The following is a 26019-nucleotide window of genomic DNA, read 5'->3' as shown; positions in this document are numbered from 1 at the left end:
TGGTGTTCAGTTTTTAGTAACTTTATTCACATTCAGATTTCTAACATCCAATAATCAAAACCATTATCTCCATTATCAAATTTCTAACCAAACCCCCAAATATTCTACGCCCAACCAATGGTTGAATATTCAACATTATTAAAGACAAGACACAAAAATAAAATCATTAAAAAAAAATATGAGAAATGATGTTCAATATGCAACATTAAGTCAAACTATTTTACAAACACTTAATCCATAAACTGTAAATCATGTTTTAACAGCGGTGTCTCTGGAGCGGTAGATCACCCCTCTGCTCTTCAGCTCTCGCACCACACCTGATAGAAAACACAAACAAATATAAATTTTTATACCACGGGTCTGTTGAATGCTGCATTCTGATTGGCTGAGAAATGTTCTATGGGTGTTGATTATTTTTCAGTAAACCGCACACCTAACTTGTCAAATGTCTTAAAAATAGGCACCAGAGCAATGTTTGTGGTAACTGTGGTATAAAAGGAATAATTGACTCCGGTCCTTTGAATTATCCGAAAATAATGCACACCCGCGGTGTAACGGTACTGAGCTAAGCGTTGTGCCGCATAACCACCTTGGTGTGCATTATTTTCTTATAATTCAACGGCTCGTCGTCAAATATTCCATTCATAAGCAATTAATAATAACCAATTATTAATACAAACTGAATTTAGATTCTCCAGTGTGAAATCACAAAGCGGATTGCATGTCAGGTCTAATGTCACACTATGATATTTGGTACGTCTAGTGAACTTTCCACTTCAACAATTAACTACAGTGTGTTTAATATTTGTGTGATTGCATGTTTATGAGCAGGTCAATCGAATCACTAGAAGATATGACACTAACCTGGAGGTAACCTGCCTGTTACCGTTACTGCATAGACACCTGGCTTGAAGTTACCTGAGGAAAACAGCATGAGTCAGGTGAATGATGAAAAACTATATCAATAACACAGTTATAAAAGGAAAATTACACAAGACTTTATTAAGATGTAAAGAAATATTTGTTGTCCCCAGAGTACGTATGTGAAGTTCTAGCTCAAAATACCATATAGACTTTGTAGGTGTAAGCAAAAATGTGCTGTTTTTGGGGGTGTCCTTTAAAATGCAAATGAGCTTATGAAATACAAACAGATTGCCATAATGGTGGTTTGTTCAAATTGAAACTCGTTTGTGCTGTCCATTATTTCTCTCTCTCTCTCTCTCTCCATTTTCTAGGTTGACATTAGGGACCCAATTATAGCACTTAAACTTGGAAAAAGTCAGATTTTCATGATATGTTCGCTTTAAATATGCTCAAATACTCACCAATTCTTTGCCATTTTGCCACCCAACTGTCTTCTGGGCTCATCATTGCAATAACACCATCAAAAGTTACAAAATGTGCATGTGTTATTAATATAAGAACATTTCGCTCCAAAAATGAACATTTTGTCCTTTGAATTAAATCATTTTTGGACACATTTCTTAGGAAATAAGAAATATCACACACCCATCAAAAGAAGAGCTGGTGCACTCATAAACCATCTCTCGATTGCCCTTCATCTGCAGATATGATTCACAGTTATCACAGCCATCGTACTCAAACTGATCAATAGTCTGAAAAGAGAAGATGACACACATTAACAATCTAACTTAGCATATACACTTCACTTCCAATTGTCACAGAAACAACAATAACTATGGTTTTACTACTGGAGCACTAACTAACTAGAGTTTATTTGGTCTATTGCTACAAACATTTATTCAATAACTAATAATACATTTTTAGTCTGATAACATGCAATAAATGTGGATGTTTAAGTGTGTACATCTAGATTTGATAACAAAAGGGGAAATAGAAACAACCACATATAGACGTTAATGTATATAATATATTTTATATACACACACAAAAACGTTTTTCCACAATATGACAAAACTGTCTGCAAAATGCATAAACGTACATGTATTTTAAAGCTTTCATAGTAAACAAGCTCTACTAATTATTCATTTAAAATAAACTACAGTAAGTTACAGTTCACGTAAGTTATCTGTTGTCAGTTTACCTTGACTAAAGAGCACAGCAGACACGCTCTCAAATGGCGAAGATCCTTTGGCACAGTCTCCAGAGACATTTCTAATATAGTTTAATCAGATATACTTCAAATCACAAAAAGTAATACATATAAATCCTTGAAAACGATGGTAGTTTTAAACGAGCATTTAGCATTAGCCCTTTCAAGCCTGAACACCACTTCCGGCGAGGAATAATGACGTAACACACACGCGCCACTCGACCGCTCCAATTTATTTGTACAGAAATCACCAAAAGCTAAGAAGGTTCACTTTAAAATTATCAATGAAATATATCCCTCCAGAGAATTTTTAATTCTGTATTTATGCCTGTGCCTTTTGGGAGGACTTTCATTATTGGATTATTATTACAAAGAAAATGTATTATTTTGGTATTTTTGTGAAAGATGAAACACATGACTTGGCAATTAATTCGCTTATTATTCTTGGGAAATTTTTCCTACATAAAAGCAGATTCCAGAGAACAATTGCAAGGTTTCTAATATTTCATAAGGAATTGTGTCATTACTTCTCTTCATTAAAATTAAGGAAGAAAAAATCTGCCATAAAACTATGTTATTTGGTAGAAATCCTTAATCTTACAGAAGACCCCTAGTGTCTTGCTGTGTTTTTTTTTTGTCATGTGTCCTTTTATTTAAGGTAAACATTTTTGTACCATGCTTGTCTGCTGTGAAGAAAATTATTTGTTTTGTACCAAGCCTTTTTGGTTGTCAAACTGACTTTGTTAAATAAAGTTTGGAAAAAAATGTACAGAAATCTTTTCCTATTCCCCCTAAAGTAAAAGAAACTCACCTCAAAATTTTAAATGAAATGTATTCTTATAATAAATTCCTAAATAAAAAAAGAATATAGAAATTATTTCCTTTTCTTTCTGCAATTTATTTAATGCAATTTTCTCAAATTTTTTGGATATCAGTTTTAGACTGGTGTATAGAAAAAGAGGTGGTTGTTGATGGTTTTGCTTTTACTTTACCACATATTTCATTTGGAATACCCAAAGACTGCGGTGTTTATTTTTATTTGCTTAACAACATTGATTCATTCATAAATATAGATTCTTCTTTCACTGCTCATTAAAAAATTACAATAATTTAATAAAATTTGAGAGGTCAGAGTGCAACGAAGCTGCTTGATCTATTGACGTCATGATTTATTGTGATATTGCTCTTAATTCGTTTTTTTTCTTGTCACCCTCTACATTTGCCTTTGCTGTAGCCTATCTATAATTTTGTATATATATATATATATATATATATATATATATATATATATATATATATATATATATATATATATATATATATGATATATATATATATATGATATATATATACAAAATTATAGATAGGCTGTAAACACTGTATGTATATATATATATATATATATACACTGTAAATCAAACATAAACTAATTATATACATCTTGATTCTAAACCTCAAATACACAAATACACAAACAGTTTGTGACTAATAAGTTACGTGCCACAAAGTTGTATTTAGAACGCAAAAAAAACGCTTTAGATTACAGAAAATAATATAATTATTTCAGAGTATAATATAGATAGAAACAAAGCCAACTGGAATTTTTCAATATCCCATAATAATATTTTCCGACAAATATAAAAGAAAAACATTTCTGCACAGTACACTGTAAACTGCAGTTGCCATGATATAGCCGCTAGATGTCGCTGTTGTAACGTGTAAAACCAGCTTGCGCGAGCCGCGTTCAGTTGATGTTTAAAAGCACGAGCGCATAACGGCTCTGACAGACGACGGTAAAAACATAAAACATGATTTCATAGACTTAAATACATATTTACTTAATATATTACCTGACATGTATTATCTTCTTGTATTAATTTAACATTTTATGCAAAGTCGCGAGCATATGAAGCTTAAACTGTCATGAAATTATTTATGAACGAATTATTTGTATTATTCTATAATGAAAAACAGATTGATCGATCATTTAAACATGAAGTCAAACTGTAATCTTAATATATTTTTGGTTGGTAACACACTAATTTTATCTATATTGTTTTCTTTGTATATATTTTAATTGTTTTCTCGTGTCCATATCCGCAGGTCATAAATAAAAAGGTGTATTAAACACGAAAGATATGGAGACTGAAGGGTCTGTTTTTAAACTCCCTATAAGCCAAAACACTTTTCCTGCTAAATTATGGAAACTGGTCAATGATCCTCACAACAGTTCAGTCACCTGGAGTCCGGATGAAGATGGAGTGATAATCAACCAGCAGCAGTTTGAGATTGAGCTGATGTTACCTGTCAAACAAAATCCCAAACTGTTTAAGACCACCAACTTCCACAGCTTCATCCGTCAGCTCAATCTGTACGGTTTCAGGAAGATGTTAGATGATTCATCAAAGGCCAGACAACTCCACCACTTCTACAATCCCAACTTTAGAAAGGATCAGCCTGAACTTTTGGTCAATCTAAAGAGATTGACCATCAATAATAGAGTCAAGATGTGCGGAGAGATGGATTGTGCACCAAGGTCGATCCGTCGAAAATCTGAGCACATCACCGCAGATGAGAACCAAGGCCAGTTTAAATTTATACTAGATTATATATTACATTAGAAACATGATCGGTTCATTGATCGAAAGATTGTTGTAATGCAGTTAAAGAGATACTCCAGCCAAATATCAAAATTACCCCATCATTTAATCACCCTCAAGCAATTCGATATATGTCCATCATGTTACAGACAAACACATTTGGAGTTATTTTAGTAAATGTCCTTGCTCTTCCAAGCTTATAATGGAAGAAAACAGAGATCAGGGAACAACTTTGACTTTAAACCCCAAAAAAGTGTATTCACCCTTCACAAAAGTAATCCACATGGCTCCAATATAGCCTGATCTCACAAAAAAAAACGTGAAAATGTGTGGCATTGTCGCGTATTTCCACCATTTTACGTGCCCGTGCCGCGCATTTCTTTTGCATTTCAGTTTCACGTATTGGTAACTCAACTGTTTTTCCTTCTTAAAATTATGGCTTTGGTTTAGCAAATCTAACCCCAAACCGAAGCGACAATTGTTTAAAAATAGGAAAAACAGTTGAGTAACCAATACGTGAAATGCGTGGCACAGGCACGTAAAATGGTGGAAATACGTGACAATGCCGCGCAAAACTGAGCAAAATAATGCATGACTATTTCATGGAAATTTGTGAGATCAGGTTGCTCCAATGGGTTAATAAAGGTCTTCTGCGGGTAATCAATGGGATTTTGTAAGAAAATAACCATACACTAAAAAAAAATGATTCATTGAATTTAATAAATTTTTTTAAAGGATTAGTCCATTTTCTTAAAAGAAAAATCCAGATAATTTACTCACCACCATGTCATCCAAAATGTTGATGTCTTTCTTTGTTCAGTCCAGAAGAAATTATGTTTTTTGAGGAAAACATTGCAGGATTTTTCTAATTTTAATGGACTTTAATAGAACCCAACATTTAATACTTAACTCAACACTTAACCGTTTTTTTCAACGGAGCTCAAAGGACTATAAACAATCCCAAATGATGCACAAGGGTCTTGTCTAGCGAAGCGATTGTCATTTTTGACGGGAAAAATAGAAAATATGTACTTTTAAACCACAACTTTTCGTCTTGGTCCGGTCCAGCGCGACCTAACGTAAATGCGTAGTGACGTAGGGAGGTAACGTGTTACATATATAAAACGCACATTTGCGGACCATTTTAAACAATAAACTGCCACAAAGACATTAATTAGTATCAGTTTACATACAACAACGTAGGAACGGTCCTCTTTCTCAACACTTGTAAACACTGGGGCGGAGTTTCGCGTTCGTCCTCTGTGACCTCTTGACGTCATGACGTATTGCGTCGGGTCACGCTAGCACATCACGACCAGATCTAGACGAGAAGTTGTGCTTTAAAAGTGTATATTTGTCATTTTTATTGTAAAAAATGACAATCGTTTTGCTAGATGGGACCCTTGTGCCTCGTTTGGGATTGTTTATAGTCCTTTGAAACTCTGTTGAAAAAAACTGTTAAGTGTTGAGTTGGGTATTGGGTGTTGGGTTCTGTTGGGGTCCGTTGGAATTAGAGGGATCCTGCAATGTTTTCCTCAGAAAACATAATTTCTTCTCGACTGAACAAAGAAAGACATCAACATTTTGGATGACATGGTGGTGAGTAAATTATCTGGATTTTTCTTTTAAGAAAATGGACTAATCCTTTAAGGTAAGTGGTTGCAATCAATTTATTTAAGCTACATTTAAACAAAAAATATTAGTAAAGTAAAATAAAATATAAAACTTTTGTTTAAATGTAGCTTAAATAAATTGATTGCAACCACTTACCTTAAAAAAATTGATTAAATTCAATGAATCATTTTTTTTCAGTGTATTTCAAAGTTTATAAACTATAATAAGCTTCCGGTAATGGTACCATTTGATTCATGTGAGAGTTTTAGCGTAGTGAGCATTCATTGCCATTAGTTTGTCGTGCAATGACCTTTATTAACCCGTTGGAGCCGTGTGAATTACTTCTGTAAAGGATGAATGCACTTTTTTGGGCTTCAAAGTCAGAAGTTGTTCCCTGATCCATGTTTTCTCCCATTAAAAGCATGGAAGAGCAAGAACATTTACTAAATTAACTCCAAATGTGTTCCTCTGAAGGATGATGGACATGTGTATCTTGAATCATGGGTTTATTTTGTTATTTGGCTACACTATAACTTTAATAAGTGTTTTATTTCATGTTTCTATTCTGTGTCATCAATATGGGTGCACGCATGATCGTTACTTAATGATTGTCTCATGATCTCATGTCAATGCTAAGTGTAAACGTAGTCTTTATTCTTTTTTTAGGCTCTGTACATCCATATCAGTTCCACGGTGCTGAATCCTATCAGCTGAAGTCACATGATCAAACCCTGATCGCATCCCATCCCTTGATCTTTCACTACGGTGATGTATCTCCCTTCTACATTGACAAGGGCATCCCAGTTTCGGTTTTTAACCAAAATCCACCTGACAGCTCTCACGGGTTTGCCTTTACCCATAACACCATGCTGCTACACCAAGAGCCAAAATATATACCTGTACCATTTTACTCAACATACACACCAAGATATTTCCCAACAGGTAAACTCTTTTATGTAAGCACCTGTTAAAGTATTATAACAGTTTATACTTTTATCAGAATTTTTTTCAAGAACTCCAGATTGTTGAACCAAATGCATGTTGTGTTTCTCAGTATTTTTCATAATACAGAACGATCTCTTTGAGTAACTCAGTTGTTTCTCAGACGTGCTATGAAATTAAATGTAGATCAGATTGGGCGTTTTGCATTTAGATTTTTAATTTTTTAAAAGATTTTTCTTTATTATGCTTGCTGGGATTAGAAGACTTTATATATGAAAGTTTTCTAAAACCAAAAGCAATGCTTTACACATATTTTTTATTTATTTATTTCATAGTTTTAAAGCATTTTGGGAGAAGCATCAGAGACACACTTATGAATGAGCAGCCTCATAGCACTTTCCTCTGATGCTCTTTATACTTTAGATGCAAATTATTATGTTGTATGATTTTTGTGTTCTCAGCTATTTGTCAGTGTAGCAGAAGTTGCTTTATGGATGTGGACAGAACAGGCTTTGGTCAATATTCATTTGCCCCTTATGGTTATTTCCAGGTGAGAGCTGCTTTTTTTGCTGCTTTTTTTAAACAATCAACAGTCTTCACAGTGTGAAAGCAATTTGAACTTATTTTGATAAGTTACAACAACTTACCACTGGTCAAAATATACAATAGTATATCCGACGGCGATATTAATAGTAAAGCCAATTCAATTGCTTTACTATACCTAATACCTAAAATGCAAGGCAGGAAAAAAATAAATATATTATACATTATTTTAATATACTTTACACTGTAAAACATTTCAGTTATGCAGCTGTTTGCCAGTAACTTACTGTAGATTTAAATTGATGTTATTAACAACAGTATGTTCAAAGTTAAATGAACATTAAACATTAACATTAAGTTATCTCGTCAATTAAGAGAAAACATTTGCATTTAAAAAAACCTGTTCCTGATTAATTTTTATGTTAATCTGCAATACCGCGATTATCCACTTACCCAATTTATGAAAAAAAACTGAAGCCAAAACGTTATTTACTAATTTTATGTTTTGATAATCAGTCTGAATCTGATCTTTAACAAAATTCCTTCACACAAATGCAATTATTTAAGCTTCTTGCCAACAAAATAAAAATTATTTTTAAAGAAAAATATCCATATTTAAGAGTTTATAAGCAGAGATATAGGATGAAACTTTCCCCCCTGTTTTGTTTGTTTGTTTGAAAGCAGAGGGTCTGTTCTTTCATTTGATTTATTTGTATGTTAATATATTTTTAGAAGAAAATTTTCCTGGAAGGCATTTTGTGAAACTTTTGTGAAAATCACAAAAAATGCTGGCGCGCAACTTTGACAAAAAAAAAGGCTGGCGGGGAATGAGTTAACAAGTCTTTATCTTTACAAAATAAAACTATAAAATAACAGCCTCATGCAAAGCATTCTGGGAAATCATCATCAACCTTTTCTGTTTCCTTCAGATTTTGGTTCCCAGAATGCTTTGCATGAGGCTGTTATTTTATAGTTTTATTCTGTAAAGATAAAGAGTTGTTAATGTTTAATGTTCATTTAACTTTGAACAAACAGCTGCCAGAAAATAACATACATCTACAGTAAGTTACTGGCAAACATAATACTGTAATTCCTACAGAAATTGTTTGCAGTGTTGTCATATAAAATTGATTTGGTCTAAAATCATTTGGTGTCATTTTCTTTATGAAAAATACAATTCCTTAATTTTTTCTCTGTGGAAAATGCTGGTTTCCTGTTTTATTTCACACTCTACAACACTTTAAAGACTTTTATTATTATTATTGTTTTAGCAGAACTATTCGGTGAATGAGCCTCACATCAGAAGTCAAACTCAAGACTGGATACCAAAAGATAGGGGTGACATTAACCTGGACACAGTGTTTCAGATGGTGGATGAGTTTCAGGGTTTACCGAATGTTGACATAGTCCAAGTGGATTCTCCTGTAAAACCCCAACACACCTTTGGATTATCTGACCCTTCTGGATCTGCTTTCTACACTTTACCTGCTTTATCTGAGCTTAAATCTCTCAATGACCAAAGCTCCAGGCCCAATACTGTGTCATTAAGTTCTGTGCCAAGCCTGGATTCCGTTGATGGTGCTTGTAGAAGGAGCACTGATAACATCAATCTGGAGGCTTATAAACAGTACAACGACATTATGTCTAAATACAGTGTGAATCAGGTCTTACATTCATCTTCTAAGGAAAGGATCATATCCACACAGGACAACACAACGCTTGGAAAATAATCACTGCAGCTGCTTCGGTACGACTCTTATAGAAAATGTCACCTCAACACTACAGTGTTTGTAAATATGATTTCATTAACTTTAATGATTATAATTTTGTGGTTATTTTGATTCACAGATGACAGTCGATGTTCTCCAGCAGATGCTCATGGCAGACATTAGAATATGAATCAAATATTTAAATATATCAGTATTTCTCAATGCTCCATGTTAAACAAATATTTAGCAGTCATTTTTTTCTATAGTTATTTAATGATTTAGAAAGCTATTTAACTAATAGCCAGTGACAAAGACTATTATATAGATTTTTGATGATCTTAAATATATTTCTTATAAATAATTAATCACTACATCTGTAATACAACAAAAGAACAAAAGAAAGATTTTAATAGCATTTATTTGAGCTTAATTTGAATAAATTCAGAATGAAAACACTGATAATGTGTGTTATTGAAGTTTATATTGTTTTAGTGGTTATTGTTACTCTACCTATGAAAATATTAAGATGGATGAATGGATTGTGGAAGAGTGTTGGATTCATCCCTTAAAGGGATAGTTCACCCAAAACTTTACCTCATGTTGATCTTAACCTGTATGAGTTTCTTTGTTCTGTTGAATGCAAAGATATTTTGGTGGTACCCATTGACCTCCATAGTTAGAAAAACAAATACTATGGAAGTCCATAGATCACCTCGGGTTTAGATTAACATCAATTCTCTATCTATCTGTCTGTGTCTGTCTGTCTGTCTGTCTATCTATCATCTAAAACATCTCAAGGTACATCTCAAGAGTTCATTTCTGCAAACTCTAGGAAAAGGATGACTACACTGAAGATGATATAATATAAAATAGTTTTGATTTATTTGGAATGACTTTTGTCTTAAAATAATTGTGATACTTATTTGGTTATATTATTCTAAAATGTGGAAAACATATAATAAAGAATAACTAAGTGTTGTAAAACTTTTGAACCGTATTGTACACGCACACACATTTTACCACTCAAGGTTTAAGATCATGTCACTGAAATGTTTTTTCATGATCTTAAAAAATAATTTTATCTGAAGGTGCCCAGCAAGCAAAAGCCAAGACAGTTAAACGACGACTAACTAGACTCAATATAGTCCGGTTATGTGTAAGCACCTATACCCTAAATAACCTTGAGTTTGTTTTTGCCAAAATAACTGTACTATATTGCATCATGTAAGTAAAGTCAACAGGTGTTCAAGGTGTTTGCTCTCATTTCTTTTATATGTATACACATTGTTTATTTTTGGGCTATATGGTTAGACATCTAGACCTTCATTGACAGCCCAAATTGTGCCTTGTTTTAGCCAAAAATGATTGCTGGTGCAAAACTATAAATGTTTGTGAACAAAATCATAACTCTACAAACATATACATTTCTTTTTAAACTAAATATTTATTTAAAAAAAATGTTTAGATGGATTACGTGGACCAAATGAAGATAAAGCAGCCAATGGACATTTTCGGCAAATTCTGGAAAGTGCGTCTACACAGAAGACGTTAAAATATTTGTTTTGATATATTTGGATTTTTTTGTCACAATGATTCTAAAAGGTGGAAAAAGGATACAGAACAAGTATTTCAAAACTTTATAAAGTCTCTCTCTCTCTCTCTCTCTCTCTCTCTCTCTCTCTCTCTCTCTCTCTCGGCAACCACCACCAGACTTGTTGTTTTAGAAGTTTTAATGTCCATCCATATTTCTTTTTCAATCTATTTTATTAAGAAACAAAAAGAAAATACAGGAAATATGTACAAAAAATAAAAAAATACGTTTTCAGGACTAAAAGTGTTCAGTGTGACCTCTCTTGGCACTAAACACATCTTGAGCGTTTTTAAGCAGAATGAAGTAAAAAACTTATTTCTTTAAAATTAGGATTTAATTTTATTTAGGTTTAAGAGATCCTGCAGTTTCCTACTATAGCTGAAGTGGAAGGGGGAGATTATCCTCTTAAAACTTGACACATCAGTTTACATTTTACAATTTTTAATCCTACATACACATTTCCTTTATTCAGCGCCGCAACTCCCATCACGCGCATCACACGCTGTGCGTAGGGCACCAAGTGCTGAGGGGGCACCAAAAATAGCCTAATGAAACAATTATAACGCCGATATTATTTCATTAGCCTATAGAAATATTATTAGGCAATTTTTAGCCACGTACATGTAACAAAAAAGGGGGAACAAGATTATTTAATTGCTCTAGTCTAGAAAGTATGCTCCCCCTCGCCTTGGACAGTAGGCAACTTTTATGGAAATGGCCCCCGAAAAGACAGCAAGAGTCAGAATCAGAGAAAAGAAAGAAAAAGAAACTGCGAGATGATGCCCGTGCATCACATGCAGGTAAGTCCATGTTTAATCATTCTTAAATACGGGAAATGTGCATGTGCTGCTGCTAATCGTAATGCGCCTCGCACTTGCTGACGTTAATGTTGTTATAATTTATAACTTCGGTGCAAGCTAAATTGAGATTTTACTGTTTACCTATGCATATGCATTTTACAAATAACTGACGCCAGCTACCTGTTACTTTCTTTACTATCTTTGTATAATAAAGCCTTTTTTTTATTATACCATCTGGTGTTGTCTTCACTCTGGGACAGAGGATTGAAGTGTGTTCTCGCCTCCTCTGTTACCTCCCCTCCTGACCGCTAGACGTTAGGGGAACGTAATACTTTAGATATTGAGTAGTTTATGGTTTATTTTGACAACATTTGTTCTAAGAAGATTTTGCACTTTACTTGAATGTGTGTTTTAGCTGTTCTACATAGCCTATGTGTTTACAAAGTAAGATTGACTATTTTTGTTTGTACTTTTTGATGATTATTTAATGTAATTTATTTAAGGTGACATTGAATTTGGGAAAAACATGTCTGGATTATTTTGATATTTTTTTTATTTAGCTATTCTATTTACTGAAGACAAGTTTGCACTTTCAAATGTGTATGTTGGCTATTTTACATATGTTTACAAAGAGATTTTACTTTCTCTTTTTAGTGATTTTAGGTTTTATACTGTGATGCTGCTATTGTGTTATTGGTATTGAGTTATATGTTTGGTAATAAAAAGTTAAACTAGCAAAAACAAACTTTTTTTCTCTGGGTCGGGGGCATCATAAAGGAATTATGCTTAAGGCACCAAAATGGCTAGCAGCTGCACAGCCTGTTTTTTTATGTATTCTAATAAAGAGACTGAGAAACAACTATATATGATCACTATAACATTGCAAAAACAACAAATCTAATTCTGGTATGGAGGCCTAAGCACAGTACTGTATATATAGGTTATTGTTTATCAGTGATGACTGCTGTAAGTGCAGTGATGTGCGCTAGGGGGCGCAGTGTATGTGGATGTAATTGGTCAGATCAGTCGGGTTCTGCTCCACCCTCAGTGTGTCAGTCCCACAGCAGGTACACACACACACTTCAACTTTACACTTTTCCAGCGATCATTGCTGTTCGCGTACGGTTCAACAACACGGAGCTTTGATTTCACACCACGAACAGCGCCTTTAGGATTTCTGCCTGAACCACTGGATTTCACGACCGATTTGCGGATAATCTATTTGAATGTGAGAGAAAAACTGAAGGCGAACAGGTTTGTAAAGGATCAACAGATTGTTCATCTTAATTCATTGGTTGGAATGGATTTATATGTACGTGAACGGCTCTTTAGTGACACGTGTTGTCGGGAAAGCGTAAGCGTTTTCGTGCGGTGAAACTTTTCAACATTTTCTTCTCGATTCGTCTTCATCTCGGACCTGACGGGGAAAGTTTTCAAAGGGAGATTATACATCTGATTTGTTGGAGTATTATCAGATCTTTGAGTGATACATTGTCGCATTGATGGATACAATCATTCTGCTACAACCTGTTGCGTTCTGGAATGTTTGGAATCCTTTGAAGTGGACGCGCAGAAGTGAGAGATTATGACGTGACTTTATTAGTGCGTGCGCGCGGGAAACAACATCAAATCACAATATGTTTCCAGTATTAGCGATCTGACTGGAAGCTCAGGTGATCACATCAAACTCTATGGGTCACCTGTGTGTTTCACAGTGGTGTCTACAGTATGTCATATTTCATCACGTCAGTCATGTGACACGGGTCAGCCCACACTTAATGAATGCTTGAAATTACTCGTGTGTGATAAAAGTGAAATCTGAGGTTCATAAACAGTTGAATGATTGATTGGTAATATGTTTACTAGTTAAACCTTACTGCAGAATCCTTTGGAAACGTAAACCTGACTGCTGGGAATTGTATCTTTTGCTGGGATCCCACTGGACAGGTAGATTTGGGGACAGTGCATCATGTATGGCCGGAGCCCGCCGCTGCAGCCGGGACAATGAGGGTTCCTGTGCGGCGACTGGCCGGGCTCTGGCCGTGGCTGCTCATGGCCGCCTTACAGGTGGTGTTGGGCCACACTGGGTTGGAACTAGCTGCTGCCGTTGAGTCGGAAAGATCTGCGCCCAAAGCCATGATCAAGGTGACCCTACTGAAGCAGGAACCCACCAGCAGGCCCATCACGCTGGAAGGAGTTTTCGCCGGTGGCAGTGCCGGCTATGCCGAGGGGAAACTGATGCAGGTAAGCGGTGGATGGAAGATGATTCGGTCTGGTTTCTGAATGTGGTTTTGGTCCTGCGTTAGCCTACAGGTGTTGGGAAGAGTATCTACACAGGAACATGAACCCTGGGAATAATGAGGTTGGGAACATACGCATCAATTCTGGGAAGTTTGTATCCTGGTATTTTTTGCAGTGTTTTATCATACAGTGAGGTTTGAATGTCCAAACAGCATCTTGTGAGCTCTCATCTACCAAGATGTTCAATGGTTGGTTTTTATTTGAACTTGTGAACTACAAAGTTCCAGATCTTTCAATTTACTTATGTCATAATATTTGTTTAAAATTCTTCAAAATAGGCATTTTCCAGGTTCTGTCAAAACATTTGGAGCTTCATAACATGACCTGCCATCCAATGAAGCATCAGTACCTCTCTGAGGTGGCTTGTTCAACCATTGCTGTTATGAGATCAAAACACGAATAGATGTAGAAGATGTGTTCTTGTATAGCTCAGTGGTAGGACTTTGCATTAGCAGCACAAACGGTCATGGGATCGAACCCAGGGAACATGCAGTGATAAAAATTTTGATAGTGTAGTGGGCAGCGCTCCGACATATGGTGCAGACGCACTTCCGGCAACCGGAGTTTGAATCCCAAGACTCCCAACTCGAGGTCCTTTGCAGATCCCATACCCTTCTCTCCACCCTGTTGTCTCCTTAATAGTGTCAAATAAAGGAAAAAAATGGCCCAAAAGAATAACGTTTGTCTTGTAACTTGCAGTGTTATAAGTAGGGCTGGGCAAAAAAAAAATCGATTTTTCGATTAATCGTTTTTTAAAACGTGGTCGATTCAGAATCGATTCTCAAAGAGAAGAATCAATTTTTTTTTTCCCCCTGAAAACATTAAACGTAACATTAACGTTTATTTAAATTACTAGTCTTTTTCATTAGATGTTACTCTCATTTTTGCCTTGCGTGATGTTACCAAAAAGCCTGTCATTCTTTCATTAAGTGCTTAAAATGAAGGGTTTAGGTGCTTCATCGACGTTGATGCCACCTTCACATAAAAAGTAAGAGGCATGGAAGCATTTTAGATTTCGCAAGCAAGACGACAACGATAGTGTTGTGGCTTTAATTTCTTTTTATTAATTACCCACTTGTAAACTTATGTTCACTGTTTTTTTTTGTTGTATTAAATCTATATTCATTGAGTTGAATCAGGAATCGATTATAAAAATCGACCCGAGAATCGAAATCGAATCGATTTGATAGCTTGTGAATCGAAATTCAATCGATCTGAAATATCTGAATGGATACCCAGCCCTAGTTATAAGCGTCTGCCAAATGCATAAATGTAATGTCGTCCTTCATCTAAGAAATGTTTCAGGTCAGCATGTAGACCTCTTCGCCTGGGAAGACTTCATATGTGTTGCTCCTAGTGCCAAAAACTCCACCCAGGCTTATTGGAGGTGATAGATTTGTGGTCTTGTAAACAGTTAGGTCTGTTCTCTGAGGCCATACTGCCAGATGTGAAGCCTTTGAAGGCTGCGTACAGCACAGTTCTCTGCAAGAGCAATTCAGATAATGCCAGAGGGGATGCGCTAACTGTAGATGAAACATGAAAGGCTTTATCCCTGTAGGAAAAAGATATTACACCATAAAAATAGATTTGAGACCAAGTTGCTTGTGTGGAATGTGTGTTGTATGAACCAACCTAGAAACTAAAGATGTTGTTGTGAGTTTAAGCTAGTTGAAGCACTTATTGTACTAAATACTAGTACTAAATAATTAAACGTGAGTGCAGTTTTTAACCCCAACCGTGAGGCTCAGGACCTCTCAATTCAAAAGACACCGCTCCAAGTCTTTGTTTTATTAAGCCGTAACTATGACTCGAGTCCCTCCGATGTAACCCAACCAATCGCTTAGAAAGTGACAGCACATCATTCATGTCTTTCCAAACGCTGCTAACTAGTATCTACATGCAATATGTGAAATTGGGAACGCAAGCCCGAGCAGAGGAGGATTGTTGTTACAGATCTGGGTTAGTAACTCAAAGGTTGAAGGTTCAAACCCAGAAAAGTTACCACTTTTCTTCGTTTTGCATGAGCTAAGTGTGCTGTAATGTTGAATGAAATGACTGAAGTGTATGTACGGCTGAGTATTTGATGGTACAAGGTGCTTCTCTCTTTAGCTCGAGTGCTGCGAGCGTGTCGCTGTTGTTTTTTTGTTGTAGCGTTTACCTGTTGAAACAGGTCTGGGTTGCCCTGGTGGATTGTCCTGCTGTATAATGTTCCTTCCTTTAGGGGACAAAGTGATAGATTCATGCGTCTTTGTTCAGGCCAGATCGCTTGAATACAACATAATGGCTTTTATCTACTTATAGAATGATGTTAAGTTATCTATAGAATGTAATTATTCAGTTATGATGATGACGTTTGTAAGGATGGCCGCTATAGCATAAAAACATACAGATATCCCTCAACATTATTTCAGAAGAAATATAAACAAATAAATGTTTTAATCTAAAATGCATTGATTTGAATTTTTTACTTGAGCATTTTAATATTAACTCTTTCCCCGCCAGCATTTTTGTATTAAGAGTTGCCAGCCAGCGCCAGCATTTTTCATGATTTTCACAAAATTTTAATGCCTTCCATAAAATGTTCTTCTTAAAATATCTAAACATACAATATATCAAACGAAAAAACAGACCATCTGCTTTAAAAAAACAAACAAAAAAACTTTCATCCTACCTTCATTAGTTCTCTTTTTATGACCTCTCAAATATGGGTAGATTTCTTCAAAAACACCAAATATTGTTAAGATAATTACATTTTTGTGAAGGACTATGATAGAGATCAGATGTAGAGCGAAAACATTTGGGCGATACTTCCAGGTTTTATAAGTTGATTATAACTGGTGGATAATAGCGGTATTGCGGCAAACCAGAAATACTTGTCATTGGCAGGGAAGATTTTTTCTTAATTGACAATAGGGATGGGCATTCGATTAAGTTTTCTTTGTCGATCGTCGGGAGAATTAACGATCGACTATCGATTAATCATTAATATTTTTATAATAAAATTTGTTATTTAACTTTTATACATAAAAAATGCAATGAATACAAATATACAGCTTGTTTTTCCTCGATGAGACCTTTATTACAAGATCAACTTGTGGCAGACAGTTAAACTATGTTTAAAACCTATATGTGCGTGCATGTGCGGTGCACTAAAGCAGCGGAACCTGCAGCTGCGAGCCAGCGTTCTTAAACAGAGACCTCATTAGTTCCAAAATAAAAAAAAACAGATTCATGTTTAACATTAAATTAAACAAAAAAAAACATAATACTTAAATCTGAGGTTTTGTCAAAATGTAACTCAAAATTATTCAAGCCAGAAGAAAGTGCAAGATATTAGCCTTCCTAACATTAGGCTATAACAAATTAGGCTACTTAAAGCCTCATGTAAAATAACTAACTTTAGTAACTCGCATAAAACTTCTGCACAAGTCTACTGTTGTTGTTTTTTTTTTGAGAAATAAAAGCATGTTTTGGGGTCAGACGCGACCGCAACCCATGGTGACCGTCAGTCCAGCCGCCACCGAAAACAGCCGCTCCGAGGAGACTGACCGGGATGCACAGGTACCTCAGCGCTAACTTGGCTTATTCCGCATACAGAGTATGTGTGAAACAGCGTGCTTTTTGTGAGCCCCATTCACCATTGTTTAATTATACTAACATAGTCTTTTAGTTTTTATTTGATGTAAAACAACAGTAGACACAACTTAACTATGGTCTCCAACTCCACAATATACCATAACCATAGTATTTTTAGTAAAATTGCGGAAAAACAAATCGTTTTTAATCTGAAAAAAAAAAACATTTTCACAATAATAAAATCATGGCTAATTTTCCTAAGGTAGTAATTACAAAATGATATATGTTTGAAAGACGGAGATGCGCACCTGTCAATCTATTACATAACAGAGCGAGGCCAGAGACAAACGTGCTCATAAACGGGAGTAATATGGAATAATGTGTGCATCTTTGAATAACTGTAAGTATACATTTCTTTTAAATATATTTTGTCATATAAAGTTTTGAGACATGGCCTAATAATGCTTTTTTCATTTTTATTGCTCATTTTTCCGCACTTATTGTGCGGGTAACAGCGTTTTTCACGCATTTACCTCAGAGATTATTTTAGCAATATTGCTTTTTTCCCGGTAATAATAATACAATTTATATTTCAATCCTGTTTCATTGTCTGTTTATTCATTTCATTATGCTGTTATGGTAATGTGAGGATATTTATTTGCCATATGAAACGTGCCGTTATATGAATACTTTCGTATAATATTCAAATATATGCGGAATAATGTCTGCATCTTTGAATAACTGTAGGAATACAGTTGCTTATTTTTGTCATAAAGTTTTGAGAAATAATAATATTGTGAGGATTTATTTCCATATGAGACGCTTTTTGTCGTTGAATACTCTCGTTTATTATTTGGAAATAATAAAACATAGTAGGAAATATATAATGTGGAAGGGTAGACTTGCAAAGTTACTCTGCTTATTTTTATTTATGATATATGTGGAGATAAATAAACCATTGCAAAACTGCTGATTTGATCCATTCAGATCCTGACCACCAGGCTAGAGATTTTAAACATCCTTAATCCACACTTACTAGTCTGTCAAATAATATCTAAAATATAGGCTATTGTTTTGTGAAAAAAAATGATGCTTTGTTCTATTGTTTATGCGGAAAAGTGTTCACAGAAAGTGTCAATCACATGAACGTTTTATAAGCAGAATAAGCGGTCAGCAGCGCACTGCAACGGGTGCTTGACGGATTCGCCGCACACATACGCAAATGGAGTATTTGTGAAACAGGAGTTAGATAAAAAAATGCATTTGATTAATTGATAACAAATTAACGTCATCGACGAAATTCTTAACAATCAATTATCGATCGTCGATTAATTATGCCCATCCCTAATTGACAAGTTAACTCGTCAATGGCGGGGAACATTTTTGAGAAACAAATTTTGGTAATACTTTAAATTTGTTCTCATTCATTAATAATTAGTTATTACACCGCTCTCTAAAATGCTAGATTCTGATTGGCCAATTGCGACATTTCAAGGATCATATTTTTAGTTAACAACCGCTCAAAACAAGTAACACGCGGTAACCCGGATGCTGCAGATAATTTTGACAGGTACAGCTTAATGTTACACATAAATGTCTTTGAATAGCATACATTATAACATGACATTATATTCACAAATGATTAAACCAAACAGTGTGTGTGTGTGTGTGTGAGTATATTAATTTTTGTTAACACAAATTTAATCTTACATATTTGTAAGATGCTATAGAAGTAATCATTGTTAGTTCATGTATTCCAATTTGGTAACATTTTAAGAAATGTGTAAAGTTTTACCCAACCTTTGAGCAAACTAATAATGAATTGATTCACTAAAATGAACAGTTTGAACTGATTTAAGAAACTTCAAGCTATCTCTGTTGCAGTATTATGACAGAAGTGTAAGGAGAAGTTTTTCAGACAGGGCTTAAGTCTAGTCCCAGACTAAAATGCATGTTTATCTCCACTGACATGTCTAAAAATTACAGTGCCATTGTTTTGTCTCAAGATGCACACACCAGTAATGTTTTTAGGTGTTTAAGGTACTACTCAAAGTTCTCAAAATTAAGGACTGGCTTAACCTAAACCCTCTGCGGAAAACCGCCTCATAAGCTGAAACACTTATACAGTTCACAAGACAAGGATCACACAATTTCTTTTAGTGAACTGATTTTCTTAATAAAATGTGCATTAATGCCATCACAATAATCATGAATATCTGATAGATCACCGGGCGCTGCCATGCAGCATTTTTTCATACTAAAATCTTGAAGCTAAAGAGATGCAGCAGAGAGTTGGATTATTGTTGTTTCTTCTTGTTTAATGCAGGCGTGTCGGTCTGGCTGTCCTCGGGCTGCTTTGAATCGGGCTCGTAGAGGATGACAGCCAGTTTTCATAACCACCAGTAATTACACATCCACTGTCCCATTTCATCTTCATGAGCATGTTGTTTCTGCAGGCCACAGGTTGGCGAGCTGCACTCCCCAAATCTAAGTCTCTTTTCTGGGCCCGTCGGTGGATCACAGAGCAGAAAAATACAAGATTAGACATGATGATGATGATAGTGGAAAGGTTTAATTTAAAGAGAAAAGCATCAGAGTCACAGCCCTTATGTGCTTTGTTTATTTTTTAGGACAGATGTGCATTTCAGGGATAGGTTTGATAGATTATATATTGCATAACAAAAGTTGATTTAGTTTCACCAATTTTTCTGTTTGTCTCTCATTTAATGTAAGTATATGCTTTCTCAATATCGGTTTGGTCCTGTTCTTAGGTCAGTGAAGGCCCATTTTAAAGTGTTTGCACATGTCGGAGAGGTCAGGCGTTCTGATGCTCCCCTCGTGAAATGAAGCAAAAGCCAAAACCCCGACTTTGAGCTTGAACGCTTGTCCTGTAAGAGCACAAAGTGATAAAGTCCAGAGGTTTTGCACACCACATCTGTTGAAGTTTTATCTTTTGATTAACAGAATTATTCCAATGTTTCATTCAGCTTAATCGTTGTGGTCTTCCCCAAATTGGGTATTGGGTTATACCAGCTCTTGCATTAAATCCGGCTGTCACAATTATGAAATTTGGCTGACGGTTAATTGCCTGTTTTATTGCTGTGACATTTAATTCTTATAATTTTTTTGGTTTGTTCATGAAATAATTTTCACTTTCACATTTTAACAAAATTCACACATTTTTGAGATTATCTAAATTAAATATTTTGCAAGGTTTACCTGGCAGTAAATATTAATACACATCACATATTTAAAAGTAATTATTTAATGAAAATATCTAAAAAATGGAAAATAAACACAGCAGAGTGTCTAAAAATAACTGAAAATAAAAATGCAATCAAAATAAAGTAATACCAATTCTACTAAGGTCATATTAGTACTGGACCACATGTCTGTAGTGGCTGCAAAAAAAAATTCCTTACAGATCCTTAAGAATAGCATCCTTCATTTCCCTAAATTTGGAATTGCTGTTTTGGAAATGTATGTTTTACGTGGCCGTTCATACTGTTTTTAAGTTTTGCGGCATTTCTTTAAATGTTGTTTTTTCCACTCTATTGAATGGCTTTGCAATGTTTTGCGTTACGCTGTCAGTTAAGGAGCGCCATCTGATACAGTCTCGTTCATTCAGGCGCTGCAGCTCCCCCTTGTGTTTTTTAGAGAGATGTGCAATCATTGCGGTAATCTGAAATCATTGCGATGGGGTCAAATAATCGCGATGAGACAATTATTTAATCATTGTGACAGCCCTAGCATTAACGCTATTTTAAGATCTTGCATTAAGTTCTGCGCTAGATATTTGTGTACAGTGTTTTAATATTTATCTTGTAACAATGCAACTTTACACATTAATATATTGAACTGATGTGTGGTTGTTGTGCACATGTATGATGTTTATGCAGCACTTTGTATGTGGCTCATCCAATCAAAATTAGTCATTTCATTATATCAGGTATATTGTTTTCAGTCGGTTATCTTTAACTCATGTTATGACATTTGCAATGAAGTGATGCTTACTATTAATGATATATTGTATACTTGTAGGACTCCAGCAAAAATAAATCTGTGATTTGCAATGAGTCATATCAAAGCAAGTCTCTCAGATTATCTGCGCTGTGATAGAAATCGATTATCGGGTAACAAAGAGCCTGACAGCAGACGAACACATTAGCGCTAACTAAACAAACGTTTTGGCAGCCTGCTATCTATCGTGTAACTCTCCACTTTTAACTAATCTTCACTTACAAGCTTCAAACTCCTTTTCTGATGTCTCAGGAGTGCAGATGATGGGGAGGAAGAGATGAACAAGTTCACGGAGGAGAAGATCAAAGGGCTTTGGAGTTGAAAACGCGAGTCTAGATGATTAAAAAGAAGCTTGTTTACTCTGTGTTTCCGATAGGCTTCCCCTCCCTTCATTCAGATGGATTTCCTGTCTGTATTTCCCCTCTGGAAACTGATAACAGGTTGCCCGCCCCTCCGCTCGCCTCACGACCTGGAGATGTTTGTCTTGTAGCTGTTTTGCTTCTTTGAAATTATAGTTTAGTTTAGTTTGCATGTGTAATCCATGGCAGGGTTGCTTTTCGGAGTATTAGGCATCTATAGGAAAGAAACTTGTGGCATATAAGATCTCTTTAAAGTCTCAGAAATTTAGTTTAATTGAAATAAAAATTTTCTAAAGTATTTATGGGAAACCTGAAAAGGTCCGAACATTTTAAAATTGTGATGTGTAGGCCTGAAAAAATGAATGAATAAAATCTTAGTCAGAAATGTTTCTATAATGGGGTGGTTTCCCGAACAGGGATTAGTTTAAGCCAGGACTAGGCCTTAACCTCCTATAAAACCCGAGCTTTGGTTTGTCTTTTTTTCAGATTTCTTCCACCTATTTGGGGTTAGATTTAATAAATATAATAACCAAATATTTTTCTTTAAACATGAAGCAGTGTAAGTGTCCATGTTTGTGTACAACAGGTCCAAGTTACAAAGAATTAAGTATTATGGTGCAAACAACAAAAAATGTGAGATCCACGTATGTGTACACATCTTAGAAGGTTAATTGGGAAATGTAACTAGTTTTAATAAACATTACTTGCGTGTAGGGATGCATAACAATTAATCAAGTTTTTCTCTATACAAACTTATTATACACAGTTCACACACATATATGATGTAAGCAAAAACTTTTATCCTGCTATAGATTAATCGTGATTAATCGTTAATCATCCCTACTTGCGTGCATCTTGAAGCAAAACAAAGGGCACTGATGTATTTTAAGATATGTCAGTGCAAGATGTTTTTAGTTTGGACAGCTCCTACATTTATTTTAGTCTAGGACTAGTCTAATTCCTGTCCGGGAAAAGCGCCCCAATATGTTTTACTAGTTATGCTATAAAGACTAGATAAAATTGAAATTTTTTGCCCTAAAGGAATATTCCACTTTCATAAAAAAATATATACATTGAATATATACATTCACCTAAAGGATTATTAGGAACACCATACTAATACTGTGTTTGACCCCCTTTCGCCTTCAGAACTGCCTTAATTATACATGGCATTGATTCAACAAGAATTGTTGGCCCATATTGATAGGATAGCATCTTGCAGTTGATTGAGATTTGTGGGATGCACATCCAGGGCACAAAGCTCCCGTTCCACCACATCCCAAAGATGCTCTATTGGGTTGAGATCTGGTGACTGTGGGGGCCATTTTAGTACAGTGAACTCATTGTCATGTTCAAGACACCAATTTGAAATGATTAGAGCTTTGTGATATGGTGCATTATCCTGCTGGAAGTAGCCATCAGAGGATGGGTACATGATGGTCATAAAGGGATGCTCAGAAACAATGCTCAGGTAGGCCGTGGCATTAAACGATGCCCAATTGGCACTAAGGGGCCTAAAGTGTGCCAAGAAAACATCCCCCACACCATTACACAAACCACCACCAGCCTGCACAGTGGTAACAAGGCATGATGGATCCATGTTCTCATTCTGTTACGCCAAATTCTGACTCTAAAATCTGAATGTCTCAACAGAAATCGAGACCCATCAGATCAGGCAACATTTTTTCAGTCTTCAACTGTCCAATTTTGGTGAGCTCGTGCAAATTGTAGCCTCTTTTACCTATTTGTAGTGGAGGTGAGTGGTACCCGGTGGGGTCTTCTGCTGTTGTAGCCCATCCGCCTCAAGGTTGTGCGTGTTGTGGCTTCACAAATGCTTTGCTGCATACCTCGGTTGTAACGAGTGGTTATTTCAGTCAAAGTTACACTTTGATAGAAAAATGTTACACTGATATAACACAAATGTTATTACAGTAAACAAGAGACAAATAGAAAATTGATAAAATAAAATAAAAATTTGTTATGCATAACATTTATAAAAATAGCTGTTTGCTTTACGTTGAGTGACACTGAGTGTCTTTTCATTACAAACATCAAATTAAAGTAATAGAGAAATTTAATGGCCGATGGAAAAAATTTATTGTCTGATGCAATAATAAAAAATATCCAAATATCCGCCTCTGCAATATATTGTCCTATCACTACTCTATACTATATCAGCTTTGGGTAAATTAATGCAAACTAGCTTCACACTGAGCTTTGCTAGAAAATGGGAATGCCAGGGTTTGGGAGGTTTTCAAGTAAGTCTATTATGTTCAGCAACACTCCAGACCTACTGCCCTTCAATGCAATTTAATTTACGCAATTTAAAGCAATGTTTATGTGTGAATAACTGTGTGTGTGACATAAACAAATTGAATAAATTAATTGCATTGAAAAGCACTAGGTCTGGAATGCTGAACATTATTGCAAAAGGAAAGGAACCAATCATCTTCCATGCTTTTTTTCCCAGTAACTGCTGGTTGTTTGCTTTGTACCATTGTGAAATTTGTGAAGACGAGAGGAACAGGAAGATCTTTTTAGACACTGCTGTCATCTCACAGACATATACTTGCTTTGTTTCTTTAACATGACATTGACATGGTTAAAACATTTCTGTGCGTTGACATGTCCCACATAGATGATGTTTTGTCTTGTAAATGTGCTTTATTTGTGAACAGTAGTTGTGTAAGGTATGTCATATTCAGTTTGTTAAACGTGTGTGTTTGTGTGTGTGTGTGTGTAGGGTTGAAGTGGAGGGCAGGCATGGCAAAGCTCTTAAAGACACTGGGCCGCAGTCTCTTGTTTTAGTCATTAGATGAGAAAGGAATGCTGGGATGTATTCGTGTCTGTCAGTGGCATGTTATACAACACATTCCTCTGGAGTTTTCAGTGTTACGGGGGCTTTATCAAGCTAACCACGTTATATATACAGTTAAATAACCGTATACTGTCTGCAATACAGCCAAACACTTCAGTGGGCTTTTACAACTTATTTTTTTACATTATTCTGGAGTATTTCATGCTGTTCTTTATACAAGGCTGGACGATATTGACCGAAATTCATGCACTCTCAGAAATAAAGGTACAAGAAGGTTCAAAGGTTGTCTCAAAGGTTGTAAAAAAGTACACTTTTTGTAACTAAAAGGTGCATATTGGTATGTCAGAGGTACATATCTGCTCCAAAGTAGTATAAATTAGGACCTTTTTAAAAGATATCATCCCAGTGACAACTTTTGTACCTTTTTTCTTGGTAATTGTGGGATAAATAGCGCTATATGATAAATATCTCTGTGTTTTGTACAAAGTGGAATAAATGTTTACATGCATGTCAAAGCATCGTGTGAGATGTCACAATCACAATCACCTAAAACAGCTGATGATGAAAATAAAATTCAAAAGGGTTTAAAAATGTACACCTCCACAACATGCAACCTGTTTGGAAAGCGTCCGTCTGTTCCTTTAAAGGGGACATTACATAAGACTTTTTTTGACACGTCAAATGGTGTCTTCAAAGTACGTAAAGTTTTAGCTCAAAATACCAGATAATTTATTATAGCATCTGACATCAGAAGGGGAGCCAAACTTCAATGAGCTATTTTTTCACATGCTTGTAGAGAATGGTTTACCATAACTAAGTTACTGAGTTGATATTTTTCACATTTTCTAGGTTGATAGAAGCACTGGGGACCCAATTATAGCACTTAACATGGAAAAAGTCAAATTTTCATGACATGTCTCTGTTAAAGGCAACACTTATTTACCAACAGGGCGATCGTTTTCTTTAATGTTTTAAGGCTTGAATTAAGCCTGTGGAAATGTTTCTAAATGTGAGTCAGTCGTCGCTGTGTTTGTAGGTCCTGTTAGATTAGTGTAAGTTATTTATAGACAAT

The 26019-nt window shown here is 35.3% G+C and overlaps 3 protein-coding genes across 9 annotated transcripts in view; 2 read left to right on the top strand and 1 right to left on the bottom strand.

The window, feature by feature from the left end:
* Positions 1-2292, bottom strand: supt4h1 (SPT4 homolog, DSIF elongation factor subunit). The gene is made up of 5 exons (XM_073860576.1): positions 2066-2292; positions 1520-1616; positions 1326-1391; positions 865-918; positions 1-317 (listed from the first exon to the last, which is right to left on the bottom strand). Exons 1-5 carry the CDS (start codon positions 2132-2134, stop codon positions 250-252), a joined length of 354 nt encoding a protein of 117 aa, XP_073716677.1. The 5' UTR covers positions 2135-2292; the 3' UTR covers positions 1-249.
* Positions 2293-3756: 1464 nt separating this feature from the next.
* On the top strand, positions 3757-9944 carry hsf5 (heat shock transcription factor family member 5). Of its 6 annotated transcripts, XM_073860860.1 has the most exons (7): positions 3757-3867; positions 4178-4657; positions 6955-7230; positions 7692-7780; positions 9045-9275; positions 9435-9520; positions 9622-9944. In XM_073860860.1, the coding sequence occupies exons 2-6, from the start codon at positions 4213-4215 to the stop codon at positions 9501-9503; spliced, it is 1110 nt and encodes a 369-aa protein (XP_073716961.1). In that variant the 5' UTR covers positions 3757-3867; positions 4178-4212; the 3' UTR covers positions 9504-9520; positions 9622-9944. The 6 variants fall into 6 exon arrangements, with proteins under 6 accessions (XP_073716961.1, XP_055053921.2, XP_055053920.2 ...); XM_055197946.2 differs by having other exon boundaries at positions 6955-7053; positions 9048-9520; XM_055197945.2 differs by having other exon boundaries at positions 6955-7053; positions 9045-9520.
* A 2990-nt stretch (positions 9945-12934) lies between these two features.
* rnf43 (ring finger protein 43) overlaps positions 12935-26019 on the top strand; it is a 119775-nt gene continuing 106690 nt past the window's right edge. For both annotated transcript variants that reach the window (XM_073860969.1, XM_055198201.2), the window contains exon 1: positions 12935-14117. In XM_073860969.1, coding sequence (XP_073717070.1) covers positions 13878-14117 — 240 coding nt within the window. In that variant the 5' untranslated portion in view covers positions 12935-13877. The remainder of the gene's footprint in view (positions 14118-26019) is intronic.

The sequence above is a fragment of the Misgurnus anguillicaudatus genome, chromosome 22, assembly GCF_027580225.2.
Source record: "Misgurnus anguillicaudatus chromosome 22, ASM2758022v2, whole genome shotgun sequence".
NCBI classification, from domain to species: domain Eukaryota; kingdom Metazoa; phylum Chordata; class Actinopteri; order Cypriniformes; family Cobitidae; genus Misgurnus; species Misgurnus anguillicaudatus.
Note: the sequence above shows the minus strand (reverse complement) of the source record. Positions and strands in the feature narration are given on the sequence as shown.

Coding starts and splice junctions, on each gene's coding strand:
- supt4h1 (XM_073860576.1), bottom strand. CDS start 2,134: ATGTCTCTGGAGACTGTGCCAAAGGATCTTCGCCATTTGAGAGCGTGT. Junction 1,392..1,519: donor TTATGAGTGCACCAGCTCTT/CTTTTGATGGGT, acceptor CACATTTTGTAA/CTTTTGATGGTGTTATTGCA. Junction 919..1,325: donor GGCAAAATGGCAAAGAATTG/GTGAGTATTTGA, acceptor TGTTTTCCTCAG/GTAACTTCAAGCCAGGTGTC.
- hsf5 (XM_055197942.2), top strand. CDS start 4,213: ATGGAGACTGAAGGGTCTGTTTTTAAACTCCCTATAAGCCAAAACACT. Junction 4,658..6,954: donor CACCGCAGATGAGAACCAAG/GCCAGTTTAAAT, acceptor TTCTTTTTTTAG/GCTCTGTACATCCATATCAG. Junction 7,781..9,044: donor CCCCTTATGGTTATTTCCAG/GTGAGAGCTGCT, acceptor TTATTGTTTTAG/CAGAACTATTCGGTGAATGA.